Source organism: Natrix helvetica (assembly GCF_964273705.1).
Source record: "Natrix helvetica genome assembly, chromosome: 3".
NCBI lineage: Eukaryota > Metazoa > Chordata > Lepidosauria > Squamata > Natricidae > Natrix > Natrix helvetica.
In genome coordinates this window covers 72,056,617-72,071,248 of record NC_138549.1, presented here as the reverse complement: position 1 = coordinate 72,071,248, position 14,632 = coordinate 72,056,617, and the positions used below count along the sequence as shown (strand labels likewise).

The following is a 14,632-nucleotide window of genomic DNA, read 5'->3' as shown; positions in this document are numbered from 1 at the left end:
ATCATCTTTCCATCGTAGAGAGGCCCTATTTGTTTCTTTTCAACCAGGTTCCATGGGTCTGAAGGCATCCTCTTCCTCCTTAGGGAGGTGGATCAGGGCATGCATTGCAAGGATGTATTCCTCTCAGGTATAGCCCATTCCAGATAACATCACAGCTCACTCAACACGTAGAGCGGCCGCTTCGGCTGCCTGGGGCACTAGGGCACCAATACAGGAGGTGTGCAGGGCATCAACGTGGTCATTTCCATCCACTTTTATTCGACACTACAGAATTGACAGGTACGCATCGACTGATGTGCCCTTTGGGAGGAGAGTCTTGCAGCAGGTCAGTATTGGTCTAGGGGATTCGTCCCGGACAGTTTCCCTCCCGTGATGCTGGACAAGCTATGGTATGTCCCACACAGGGATGCTGTCTCCACTGAGTCAGGAAAATGTAGCGTTGGCTTACCTGATACGCTCATTTTCTGAAGAAGTGGAGACAGCATCCAGCCCACCCTTAGGGTCTGGGCCATTATTGTGGGAGAGATCATTTTGTTCTAGCACGTCTGTTTGCATGTTAGTTTTGTCAAAAAAGCTGGGGATCTCAGCAGGAAGAGGTGGCACTTAAACTTTGCAGACTCAGTTCTATTAGATGGTAGATGAGTGTAACCCCACACAGGGATGCTGTCTCCACTTCTTCAGAAAATGAGCGTATCAGGTAAGCCAACACTACATTTCCAAAACACACTTTTGTTAGGTTACTTATGCGTTCATAAATGTGACCAATATATATTTGCCTAGCTGCTTCCCCAAAATAGATAATTACCTTCTGTGAAATTTCTGTTCCTTGCATCACAAATAATTTTACAGAATGTGAAGACAGGCTTCAAACATATGTCTACATTAAAGCAAAAGTAAAAAACAAAACAAAAACAAAACAGAGAACAATTCCAAATGTTTCAATCATCAGAACATCTATTATTATACACAATATAAATATAGGCTCCCAAATCATATTTATGAATATTTAGCTAAAGCTGTCACCTTCTTTTAGTAATGCCTTTAATAAAGGGCCTTATAATTTACATCTCTATTGAACTAATTCATATAGCTATTCCTAAGATCTTTATGAATTTAATTCAATATTGCAACCTGCCATTTCCTAATTCTTCTTCAGCTCTTTCCGAAATGGTGCAGCATGACAATGCATTTCTGTTAATTCTTTGACACAAAATAAAAATGAATAGAGGAATTCTCCTGTGACTATTTTGAAGACATTACAGGAATAAAAAATTGCAGGATGAATTTCAATTGAAAACATGAATATTAAATTGGGATGGATGGGTGGCTGTGTGGGTGGGTGCATGGTCAGACAGACAGACAGACAGACAGACAGATAATTATTGAATATGGGTGAAAGCAAGTTGCTTGGGAAGAAGTACCATGAGTCTTACTTCTGGAAATGTATGTATGCATGCATGCATGCATGCATGCATGCATGCATGCATGCATGCATGTATATTATTTCAGTTTCTATCCTGATCAAGAAAATTGGGGGAGGGGAGAAAAGCATAACAAAACAGCAGTTCTAGTCTCTCTACTCACACCATAACTTTATGATATAACGTCTCATTTTGTTATGCTTTTTCCTTCTCTCAATATAGGAATTTGCCAGTCATGCAGGCTCAAGTATGGGGCTGACAGATAGGATAACATCAAAACACATGTTATTTATACATTGAAAAGAGGTCTGTCTTAAATCTTCAACATCTCTCTAGAGTTGTGAAAGCAAATACTGTCTCAATAATTCACAATGTTTTAGTTCCACTAGGTAGACCTGACTAGAAAACCAATCCCATAGGAAGATTGACACTATGCTATATTGACATATAATAATAGAACCTTTCTTATTTCTTTTACAATCACTTTCCTTACTCTCTGCAAATTGCCAACATAAAATTTATAACTATGAAGAATTAATCCTAACTGAAGGGTAGCTTGAACAATCCAAAGGTAATGGGAATGTTGGTCTGCCATATGGAAGGCAATCTTTCTAGTTATGAATTTGTGACCACAAGAACCATACTCATTAGAGTATGGTCATCATTCTGGATAGTATGCCGATCCCATGACCCAATTACTGAATCACTTGGCAATTTCTTTTTCCTGTGAGTGAGACTTATAAAAATAGCAAAATAACAAATATACTTCAGTTTTGCTTAGGGCTAGTGAAGCAAAATTACCTAGAATTGTTATAAATACTGTTTAAGAAATATTGAATAAATATAAAAAATTAAGGCTGTAGAGTAATTTTTCCAGTTCTTTTGTTATTCTGTTAATCTTCCTTCCTTCCTTCCTTCCTTCCTTCCTTCCTTCCTTCCTTCCTTCCTTCCTTCCTTCCTTCCCTCCCTCCCTCCCTCCCTCCCTCCTTCCCTCCCTTCCTCCATCTCTCTCCCTCTCCCTGTGAATAGTTCTCTAAATCACAAATATACATTTTACATTTGAACTGTAATTTACGGTTATTTCACAGTTTAACATTAGATTCTACATTAATTTCTGTGTTGATATTAATATGGAATTCTTAAATATCTATTATTCGATAGAGTATAAAATAAAACTATTAATATTTAAAACTAGTTACATATAAGCAATAGCTTATTTTAGCTTGTTATTGATCCTGTTAGGCTTTAGATAAAAGTAATTTCCAATGTTATTTCTAGAATCTTGCTAACTAAAGATATTATGAACAGAATCTGCAATCAATGGATATGAATAGGTCAACATGTTCACTTCATTTTTGGATTAGATTGTGGCACAAAGCAAACAACAGCACCCAAGAAAATGATCCTAATGTATATGAACACATGCTTTTGCTGTGCCTTGTTATCACACATGCTCATTTTTGTATTGTAATTCTATAATAGAAAACAATTGATATATTACTTTAATTACTATACACATTTTGTATATTTTTTATTTATTTATTTCTTAGATTTTTAGACCGCCCCTCTCCCAAAAAGGTATACCTTTAGTATACCGGTACCTTCTCTTTTGATTGGTGAACAGCAATGTCAAAAGTATGGAAAGTAGTAAATATTATAAAGAAAAAAAAATGTGAATTTGAAAGGACAATTTTCTTTTGGTTTGTTCCAAATGTAGACCAAGCAAAATTATCTTCTAACTATCTAGATATTTTTTCATGCCAGAGTCCCTACTTCTAGTGATTTCCTTGCAGATGAGATGCAGAGGATTAATGCTAGTTATGTCATAAGAAAAAACCTCAAAAGACAAAATAAATGCTGTAAACTTCTCTGACTTTTTTGTGGTATTGCTTGCACAGGTGAAGAGTCTCTCACAATTTTTGTGGACAAGAGGAAGCTGAGTAAAAGAACAGAAACCAGTGATCCCAGCATTAACAGTACCACAGTGACTCTGGAAACACTACACCAGCTGGCGGCCTCTTACTTTATTGACAGGGACAGCACCCTGAGAAGACTTCACCATATTCAGATTGCTTCCACTGCCATAAAGGTATGAAAACATTCTGCAACACTTCAGTGCAAAACTTCATTTTATATATCTACATATCTATCCCTGTGTGTGTGTATGTATGTATGTATGTATGTATGTGTGTGTGTGTGTGTGTGTGTGTGTGTATGTATGTATGTATGTGTATGTGTATGTGTATGTGTATGTGTATACGTATGTGTTGTATTTGTGCTGATAAATAAAGGGAGACTAGTATGGATCCATTTCAAGCTATTTAGCTCTCATCAGCTAGCCATACCCTTACTGGGATTTGAACCTGGGATGTGTTACATATTAGGCAGACTTGCTAGCCACTACACCACCGGTTCTCCTCCTTTATCAGCTAAGCTAATGTATATGTATATGTATATGTATACGTAGGGAGACTAGTATAGATCCATTTCAAGCTATTTAGATCTCATCAGCTAGTCATACCCTTACTGGGATTTGAACCAGGGCTGTATTACATATTAGGCAGTTATATTAGCCACTAAGCCACAGGCTCTCCTCCTTATCAGCTGAGCCAGGGAAATAGGTATGTATTTGTGTTACAACCCCTGGTATGCCCAAATATTAAAAACAAATCTTGTGAGTTTATCAGGATGGCACAGGGAACAAAGCTTTTACAAAATCTGGTAGTCCTGCTAGAAATGCCTTGAAACCTCTTGCCAGAGGGGAGCAACAGAAACAAACCATAAAGTGGGTATGTGGGATGTGGTGGTATGCAACCGCTTTAACAAACGGTTCAGTGAGTGCATGCAGCATTCAAAAAATGATCTTTTAAAGCTTCAACTTACCTTCTATGTCACTGCCTGGGAGTAAAACAGCTGACACATGGCAATCCACTGTGCCATGTGAATCAGCTGACCTAAGAAACAGGGAAATATAGGACAGGAAAGCCCAGGGGCAAGTGGACGGGGCAAAATGCTCACCAGAACTACTGGTTCACCTGAACCAGTCCGAACTGGCTGAATCTCACCCCTGTATGTGGGGTCTCTAACAATGCTTTGAGCTCCAAGCACATATCACTTATAAGCAGTATCCTGAATAACAGGAAGTGAGCTTCCTATAATCTTCTCGGCTGTCCTTACCATTCTCTATATGGACTTTCTATCTGAGGCATTACTACCACCAAACCAAACAGTGATGCAATTTGTTAAAATGCTCTCAATTGTACCTCTGTAAAAAGAGGCCAAGACAGAAGGAAAAAGGATGGCAACATAATCAAATGAAACAGCTTTAACACAATATGATACCAACATCAAGACACTACGACTGCCTGAATATTAAAACAAATGTTTGGACAGATGACCAATCACAAATCTATTCCGATTCCAGCTATAGTTCACAGGCACAGTTGCAGCCAAATTGAGCAAGAATGACTGTGTATTCACTTCTCTTTTACTTGTCATTTTTGGCTCTATTTCAACTTTCAATTCTTTTGCAGAATGATGTTGCCAAAGCTCATCATTAAATGCATTTTATTGATTCATAATGTTTTATTGACATTCAAAGCAAAATTGATTTGTTTCCAAATTTTTCCTTTGGTTCAAAATAGTGTGTAGAACTGCAGTATTTATGCTTCAGATCCAATATATTATTCAAGGCAATCTCCAATTATCTTCATCAACAAACATTCTACAATTTATTCAATCAATTTGCACCAGAGTCTTTGTAGGGTTGGATTTAGACCAAGTTAACTGCACATAGTTTATGCTGGAATCAATCAAATTGTTATAGCTCAGATTCTGCCTTTTCCAAGAACTGTACATCATCCATATTTCAAGAAAAGGAATAACAATGTATGTTCAAATGTTCCCATGCATTTCTATTTTTGTACCATATAAAAAGCTGTAGAAATTATGACAATATTAAAGCAACAGCAGCAAGTAAATTCATGTTATTAGCTATCTTTCTCCAGAAATCTCCATGCAATGTAATGACAATTCTTCTTTATAACATTTCATAATGTATATTAAGCTCAGAAACAGCATCTTGTTCTCAATTAGCAAATGGAGTCAAATTCCCCTTTCCTAGAGTCAAAACTTTAGTAGCTTTTAAGGTTGATGGATACTCAATATAGGTAGTTTTTGACTTACAACAGTTCATTTAGTGACCATTGAAAGTTATATGTGTAAAGGTTACATGTAAAATGTGACTCATGTCTGTTTTTCATAATTATGACCTTTGCTGGGTCCCACAGTCATGTGATCACCTTTTGCTACCTTCTGACAAACCAAGTCAACGGGGAAACCAGATTCACTTAATAACCAGGTTACTAACTTAGCGACTGCAATGTTTCATTTAACAACGGTGGCAAGAAATGTCGTAAAATGGGACAAAACTCACTTAACAAATGTCTCACTTAACAACATAAACTTTAGCTCAGTTGTGGTAGTAAGTTGAAAACTACCTGCAGTTCTGTGAAAATAACTGATTGAAAATTTTAACAATATAAAAACCTATAATAAAGCAACAATACTACTTACTCCTGGGAAACAAAGCTGTGCATTTATAGCCTACAAGAAGATGCCAGATATAAATGCAGTCACCTCTGTGTCTCCAAATAATCATGGGATACTAGCTATTTTGGTGCATTCCTAACATTGCACGGCCTTTGCACTGCATAATTGTGTCACATGGAAACAAGTGAACAAATCTTACACAACTGAATTGTGTCTACATTTAGCCTACTTTTCAGAAAATGTTGGGATCCCCCTGAGATTAAGGGTAACTGAATGAGAATATTGTAATATTGCTAGCCATAATACTTTAAAACAACAATTGTTGGTTGCTATTTACTTATCCTTGTAAATCACAGATGCTCAGAAGTTTTCAAAGTCTCCTGCAGTATACTCTTCAGTCTGCATGAGGTAGCAATACCACTTAGACTTATATACCACTCTACAGAGTTCTGCAGCCCTCTCTAAGCAGTTTACAGAGTCAGCATATTGCCCCCAAGTATCTGGGTTCTTATTTTACCTATCTCAGAAGGCGAGAAAGCTGAGTCAACCATAAGCCTAGTGAGAATCGAACTGCCAAACTCAGGCAGCCAGCAGTCAGATGAGCAAAGTCATCTCAGTAGAGAAATAATTATGTAAAGGTTTCCTCGACAATTTCCTCGGGCTCCCTGGTTTAACGGGGAGCTAAGGGCGATGAAACGCCACAGGAGACGCCTAGAGAACAAGTGGAGATCCTCCCGCTCCGAATCCAATCGAACACAGGTAAGAGCCTACTTAAGGACCTACCTTGTGGCAATAAGGGTGGCCAAACGTCAATATTGTGCCACCCTTATAGCGTCCACAGAGAACCGTCCTGCCGCCCTGTTTCGGGTGACCCGCTCCCTGCTGTCGCAGGGACAACGGGACCCCCCATTGCAGGGCAGGGCAGAGGAGTTTGGGGAATACCTGCAGGATAAAATTGATCAGATCCGGAGGGAGTGGACCCACTCCAGTTCTCCAGGGGGGGCGTCCGAGGCTAGTCTTGAGATTCCACGCTGGGAGGAGTTTGACCCTGTTGTCACCGAAGATTTGGACAGGCTGCGTGGACGACTGTGAGCCACCACATGTTTATTGGACCCGTGCCCCTCCTGGTTGGTACTGGCTTCCTGGGAGGGTTCACGAGGCTGGCTACTGGGACTGGTGAACGCTTCATTGGGTGAGGGCCTTTTACCAACCGCCTTGAAAGAGGCGGTGGTGAGACCCCTGCTCAAGAAGCCTTCTCTGGACCCAATGGAGCTAGCAAATTATCGTCCTGTCTCCAACCTTCCTTTTTTAGCGAAGGTTGTTGAGAGTGTGGTGGCTCAGTAGTTCCCGCGTCACCTGGAGGAAGATGATTATCTAGACCTGCGCCAGTCCGGCTTCCGACCCGGTCACAGCACAGAGACGGCCTTGGTCGCGTTGGTGGATGATCTCTGGAGGGCAAAGGATGGGGGTTGTTCCTCCATCCTTGTCCTATTAGACCTCTCGGCGGCTTTCGATACCATCGACCATGGTATCCTATTGCGCCGTCTGGAGGGGTTGGGGATCGGGGGCACCGTATTGCGGTGGTTCCGCTCCTACCTCTCTGGCCGGACGCAATGTGTGTTGACAGGGGAGCAGAGGTCGACCCCGAGGCCCCTCACTTGTGGGGTCCCACAGGGGTCAATCCTCTCGCCTCTCCTGTTCAACACATATATGAAACCGCTGGGCAAGATCATCCGTGGTTTTGGGGTGAGATATCATCTGTACGCTGATGACACTCAGCTGTATATTTCCACCCCAAACCACCCCAACGAGGCTGTTGAAATGATGTCCCATTGTCTGGAAGCCGTGCGGGTCTGGATGGGTGACAACAGGCTCAAGCTCAACCCCTCCAAGACAGAGTGGCTGTGGCTTCCGGCACCCCGGTACAACCAGCACATTCCATCGCTGGCCATCGGGGATGAACAATTAGCCCCGGTGGAACGGGCACGCAATTTGGGTGTCCTCCTTGATGCCCGGCTGGCTATGGAAGATCATGTGGCAGCCGTGGCAAGGGGGACGTTCCACCAGGTTCGCCTGGTGCGCCAATTGCGACCCCTTTTGGACTGGGAGGCCCTGCACACAGTCACTCACGCGCTGGTGACGTCTCGCCTGGACTACTGTAATGCTCTCTACATGGGGCTCCCCTTGAGGTGCACCCGGAGACTGCAGTTGGTCCAGAATGCAGCCGCGCGGGTAATTATGGGGAGATCGAGGTTCTCCCATATAACACCGCTCCTGCGCGAGCTGCACTGGCTTCCTGTGGCCTACCGGGTGCGCTTCAAGGTGTTAGTTACCATCTTCAAAGCGCTCCATGGCATAGGGCCTAGTTACCTGCGGGATCGTGTCCTGCCCCATACATCCCTGCGACCCATTCGCTCACACAGAGAGGGTCTCCTCCGGGTGCCGTCCTCTAGAGATTGTCAGAGGGCGGTGCCCAGGAGTAGGTCCTTCTCTGTGGTGGGCCCTACCCTTTGGAACGACCTCCCCCCAGACATTAGAACAACAACCGATCTCCGCTCCTTCCGCAGTAAACTGAAGACCCACCTGTTTCGGCTAGCCGGCCTGGCATAATTCGACAACTTTTCCACCCCTAGGTCATTTTTAATTGTCAATTTTAGTTTTTAAACTATTAATGTTATTGGGGTTTTAACCTTTTTCAGTATTGTAATTATTTATTTATTTTTTACCTCCTCTGTATGACACTGTGCTGACTGTTGCTTGTGTACGTCGCCCCGAGTCCCTGTGGGGAGAGGGGGCGACTAATAAGTTAAATAAATAAATAAATAATAAATAAATAAATAAATAAATAAATAAATAAATAAATAAATAAATAAATAAATAAATAAATAAATAAATAAATAAATAAATAAATAAATAAATAAATAAATAAATAAATAAATAAATTTGAGAAACTTCCATTCATATGTGATTTAAGAAAACAGTTTTCCCTTCTTATTCTCACTAGGAATTCTTACACTTGCTTTCAAGGACATGCTCCTTGTCTGGAAATATGTTCCCTTCAGCCTTGTGAGAGCATATTTAGCAGCAGAGTGAGCTAGGAGCCCAACCCAAATTACTGAAGCAGCATAATTATTTTAAAAGGAAACAACTGCCATTAAAAATTATGCACTCATATGATTAAATGCAATTGGATCATAGTATTTCAGTTCTAGCACCTGTAGCCTGTTCGTTAATCAAATGTAAAAAACCCTAAGCTAAACAAAAATTTAAACAGCTCCAAAACGTTTACATAAATGCTGTACATTTCCTTCACATCACTAATCCTATATGTACATAATTTCATGTATAAAAGTATTATGTATTTTATACATAATAACTTTGATAAAAATGTGAATGTCTTCTATAAAAGTACAAACACAGGGGGAAAAGAAAAACAAGTTTCACAAAGAGAAATAAATCACCACAGTTAAATCATACATGCAACTACTCAAAAGCCTGTTGTACCACAAGAGTTCCCACAGCTATCATGTTTGCAAAAAAAGAAGAAGAAGAAGAAGTCTGGAATAAATATCATCATTTTAGTACTTCAGTTTAATTTTTTTAAAAAAAACTCCTTTCTCCTTTTATTCATCCCATCCAGTGGTGGGATTCAAAAAAAATTACTACCAGTTCTGTGTGTGGCTTGGTCGGTGTGGCTTGGTGGGCGTAGCAGGGGAAGGATACTGTAAAAACCCCATTTCCTCCCCACTCCAGGGGATGGTTACTGCAAAATCCCCATTTCTTCCCAATCAGCTGGGACTCGGGAAGTAGAGAATAGATGGGGGCGGGGCCAGTCAGAGGTGGTATTTACTGGTTCTCCGAGCTACTCAAAATTTCTGTTACCGGTTCTCCAGAACTGGTCAAAACCTGCTGAATGCCACCTCTGATCCCATCCTAATGAGATCATGGGAGGATGCAATACAAAATAAGGACAAAATTACCTTAATATAATATTAATGGGGAAATTAATCCAGAATTTACACTGAGGAAATGTTGTGATATGCAATTCTAATTTGCTGAAATTTTGTACCTATGCAGGACAGAATCATCAAGGATCCACAAAGATTGGATCTTTGATACAGTTATAAGGTCAAGATCTCATTTACTGCGACATTGTGGTATTAAAAAATATAAATTATGAACAATATTCGGTGTTGTATTAATATGCTGATCTCATGCTTGCACAATTGTACCTCCAACATGACCCATTTTGCACAGTTAGTAGAAGTTTAGCTGTGTATGGTTACTTCAGTGATGTTTCTAATTGGAGAGCTCCAATGTTTACACATTGAGGCAATATCCTTTGAACATCCTTTGAACATTTACAGCTGGAAGAGCTCTTGTTATCTTCTTGGAAGTTAGGCACCATATTTTTTCTATGCAACATTTGAGAAGCTTACTTTTGTGAGAAAACTGTCATTGTTATTGTTGCCCTAGATAAGCATGTTACTGACAAAACCTCTCTTTGTTTTGAGAGCATTGTCTGTTGTTGAATTTTGCATGTGAACTTCTTTGTAATCAGTGTCTGCAACAATCAAGGACCATCATCTTGTTGACAACCAGTGTTATAACCTTCAGGTTTTGTTGACTTTCTTTATCCACTGGTGCTGATTATTTTGTCCATTGATTCATCCTTGCTCTTGTGATATAATCTGCTGTCTTCTGTCATCTTACTTGCTTTGTTTTAGGCATTTCAAATCTATTCAATCATTGAAATAGTTACACATCCATCAATCCTTTATCATGGTTACATACACCTGCATACACCCATGTTTGGAACATTCTACAATGTAGACAAGTTTTTGTCAGGATTCCAACATTTTTCCATGTAGATAGTTGTGGCTGCTTCAGAACCTTTTGATTTTATTTATTTATTTATTACCACTACAATGTTAGCTCATTTTTTACTGAGCTGCTTTTTCTTTAATTTCTCTTGATCCTTTTTCAAAGCTGCATAAATACATTATCAGAAGACCTCACCTGCTATCACAGCATCCAGCTTTTGGATCTACAGGTAGACCTCACAACAGTTCATTAAATGACCATTCAAAATCACAGCAGCACTGATAAAAGTGACTTCTGACCATTTTTCACACTTACAACCATTGCAGCATCCAATAGTTACGTGATTTACATTTGTATACTTGACAACTGGTTCATACTTATGACAATTGCAGTGTCCGTGTGATCTCCTTTTGTGATCTTCTGACAAGCAAAGTCAATGAGGAAACCAGTTTCACTTAACAACTGCAGTGATTTACTCAACAAATGCAGAAAGAAAAGTTGTAAGATGGGGCAAAACTCACTCAACAAAATTACCACTTAGCAACATAAATTCTGGGTTCAATTGTGGTCATAAGTCAAGTATTACCTGTATTGTCATCACGAGCCCATTTCACAAGTTTCAGCATCCTGGGAGTAAACTTCTCTTGTTACATGGGCATAAATTGTCCTTTTATTTTGCCTAATGAAGATCTTTCATTTGAATTGCATTCTGCCATGGTCTGTTTCCCCAAAACCATTGTATTATCCCCAGTACTCTAATTCCCTGCTTGCTGAAGCCACTTGGCCTCAGATTTTGTGCACTGCCATTAACCCCTGATATGTATCCCACTTTTCCCATAATGCACCTTCATGTTGATCTCTCTAGATATTATTATTATGCCTCTGATATTCCCTTGGTCTAGTTGACTTCTTCAGTTTTACCACTTCATGCTTTGTTTGGAAACCAGCTCAGATCCTAAATTAAACACATATAGATAGCATGACTTTCTTAGGCAACAGAGAGTCTGATATACCGGCTAATCCATGACACTTCTGCTTTTCAGTTTTAACTCCAGTGTTTCCAGTCTTACTGAAGATAGTGAAAGACTACAGGGCAACTTCAATACCACTAACAGCTCACTATTTTGAGAACCTTTACAGAGTAAAGGAAAAATGACACTTTATGAAGTTTTAAACATCCAAATCTATTACATAAGAGGCATCAACATCTCTCATTATTAACAGCATTCTGTACTCAGGAATAAGGACAGTAGAAATATTTCACTCAAATTTGATTTAAAGAAAGAGTTTGCTTTTCATTTCATCTTCAAGAATTCTTATACTTGTTGTCAAGGACAAACTCCTTGTCTGGAAGTACACTTCCTTCAGTTTTATGAGAGCATACTTAGCAGTATGGTGAGCTAGAAACCTAATACAAATTACTGAAGCAGCATAATTAGTTTTAAAAGGAACCATTTAAACCATTATTACTCATGGACAAGGACAGTGGGAAATCAGACAGTCTGAGACATGTTATACTCCCTGTGCTCAAATCCTTGTATTGCAGACTATAAAGCATCTATTGTGAAATAACCTTTTTTTTTGCTTTCTTTCTATGGGTGGGAGGAAATGTCTGTTTCCAAAAGTCAAGAAGCAATAGTCCTGGACTTTGAAGCAATAGTAGCCCATTTTGCTTAACAGGAATGAAGCACATCACTTTATACAACTGATTTAGCCACAAAAGTTATTGTCCTATGTTGTCATGTCTTGTTGTTCTTAGTTGTGAAGTCATGTCCATCACAACCCCATGGACAACATTCCTCCAGGCCTTCCTGTCCTCCATCATCCTCTAGAGTCCATTTAAGCTTACGCCTACTGCTTCAGTGACTCCATCCAGCCATCTCATTCTCTGTCATCCTCTTCTTCTTTTGCCCTCCATCTTTCTCAGCATTAGGCTCTTCTCCAGTGAGTCCTTCCTTCTCTTTAGGTTGAATCCTTCCTTGTCATTGTCATGCCTAGTTTGATCTACTGGAGGCGAAGGCTACAATTGAAGATTTATTTTATGAGAATGGATTATGCATTCAGGACAGGAATTAAAAGCTTTGTCCAACAGTACAAAAACGGGGACTGGGACAACTCTATTTTGTATTTTGAACAAAATACAAATTACAATCCACATTAACAATGAAATCTACCAGTCTGACCAAACAATTACTGTATGGATATAGTTAGAGAATCTTGACATTTTCTCTCAAGCTTTCTCTGTTTCATAGGCATAATGTTTGTTTTCCAAATATTATCGCCCCAAGATCATCTCTATGAGTTTCTTCAACACTTGGCAACTGTCTTCAGAATGATTACAACTTATTTTTAAGTACTTTATAATTTATCATAAGTACTTTTTAAGTCCTTTACCATAAGTACTTTTCTAAGTACTTTTTACCATGAGTACCTTTCTAAGGACTTCTAAGGATAGTTGCCTCTGAATTAGATAAAACCATTTTGTCTGCATATTTTTTGAGATACTCTTGCTTCAATCTGGAACTCATTACTTTCAATCTTCTTCTCTTGCAGAAAAGAATATGAAGCATATCTATAGACTTGCATGCTTTTACATATACATCGCTGCCATATGAATGGTCATATGGCCGCTGCAACCTCAGTTGTTCACATCACATTTTTTTAAATGTGATCCCTACAAGAATAGGACTTCCTTGTTCGGGGTGAGGACAAAGAGTATGTCCTTGCTAACTTTCCTAGCTATGTCAGAATATCTGTCAACAAAAGAAAACTGGGACAATCCCATTGGGACAAATTTCAGTCTGTCTATATCACAAGACCACAGACCTATTCCTTTTGCAGCATAGATAAGATAGAGGGATCCCCAGATTCTTAAAAAGCCTTTCTTTCTTGAAATTAACTTTTATTTTAAATGCTTCTACCCATTGTTCTTGCTGCCCCTTTTTCTGTTGGCAGAGACACACAGGGATTTGATCAACTGTTTTTCATCCCTTCTTCTATTCTCAGCTGTCTCTGTTCCTCCTGTTGTTCTAACCCACCTGTCAAATATATTTCCGTTTTCTAAGCCAAACCTTTTCTTCCTAAATCCTTCTTTCTCCTATTCAGAGAATTTGATCCTGCCTATATAATAATGCTTTTGTTTCAAGTTCCAAAAACTGAACAACTTTCAATGATATGCAGCCCTTCTGAATTTCATAGTTCTCCTGAACAGATACTCAAAAGAAGGACTTAGCTAAGTTACTGTATCTTCCATCCATTAAGGATGACTGCCCCCAGCTTCTTTTTCAGATTTTTTTTAAAGATCATCTCTTTAAAATTAAAAAAAATGTGTAAAAGTAGAATAGAATAGAATAGAATAGAATAGAATAGAATTCTTTATTGGCCAAGTGTGATTGGACACACAAGGAATTTGTCTTTGGTGCATATCTTTCTTAATACAAACAGAAATACATAAAATAATAAGCAGCTCCTCTACTTATGCTGACAGTCTTCCATAGCAATTTTTCACATTAAAAATATAAATAATAAAAAGAATGGTTGAAATAGGCATAATGAAATTTTATAATCCTACCGGAGATACTATTAACTAAAGATTAATCTTTAGTTTGTTTATGATTAACAGGAATGGAAGAAAATCTTGCTTGTGTTGAATTTTAATGTAAACATATCCGGTACTAGTTCCTGAAACAATTTATGACCTGAAGCACAATTATCTTTACATATTCATTCTTTTTCTGAGTTTTGCAATGCAGTTTTCCAGCAAATAAATGCATACTAAAACATGCATATTAGATAAAATTGCATGAAATAAATGTGAACATTGGAGATAAGTGCAC

At 39.0% G+C, this 14,632-nt stretch overlaps 1 protein-coding gene across 1 annotated transcript in view; it reads left to right on the top strand.

Moving 5' to 3' along the window:
• Positions 1-14,632, top strand: part of BRINP3 (BMP/retinoic acid inducible neural specific 3) — a 332,877-nt gene that overhangs the window by 217,988 nt on the left and 100,257 nt on the right. The window contains exon 4 of the mRNA XM_081949571.1: positions 3,320-3,510. Within this exon, the coding sequence (XP_081805697.1) occupies positions 3,320-3,510 (191 nt within the window). The remainder of the gene's footprint in view (positions 1-3,319; positions 3,511-14,632) is intronic.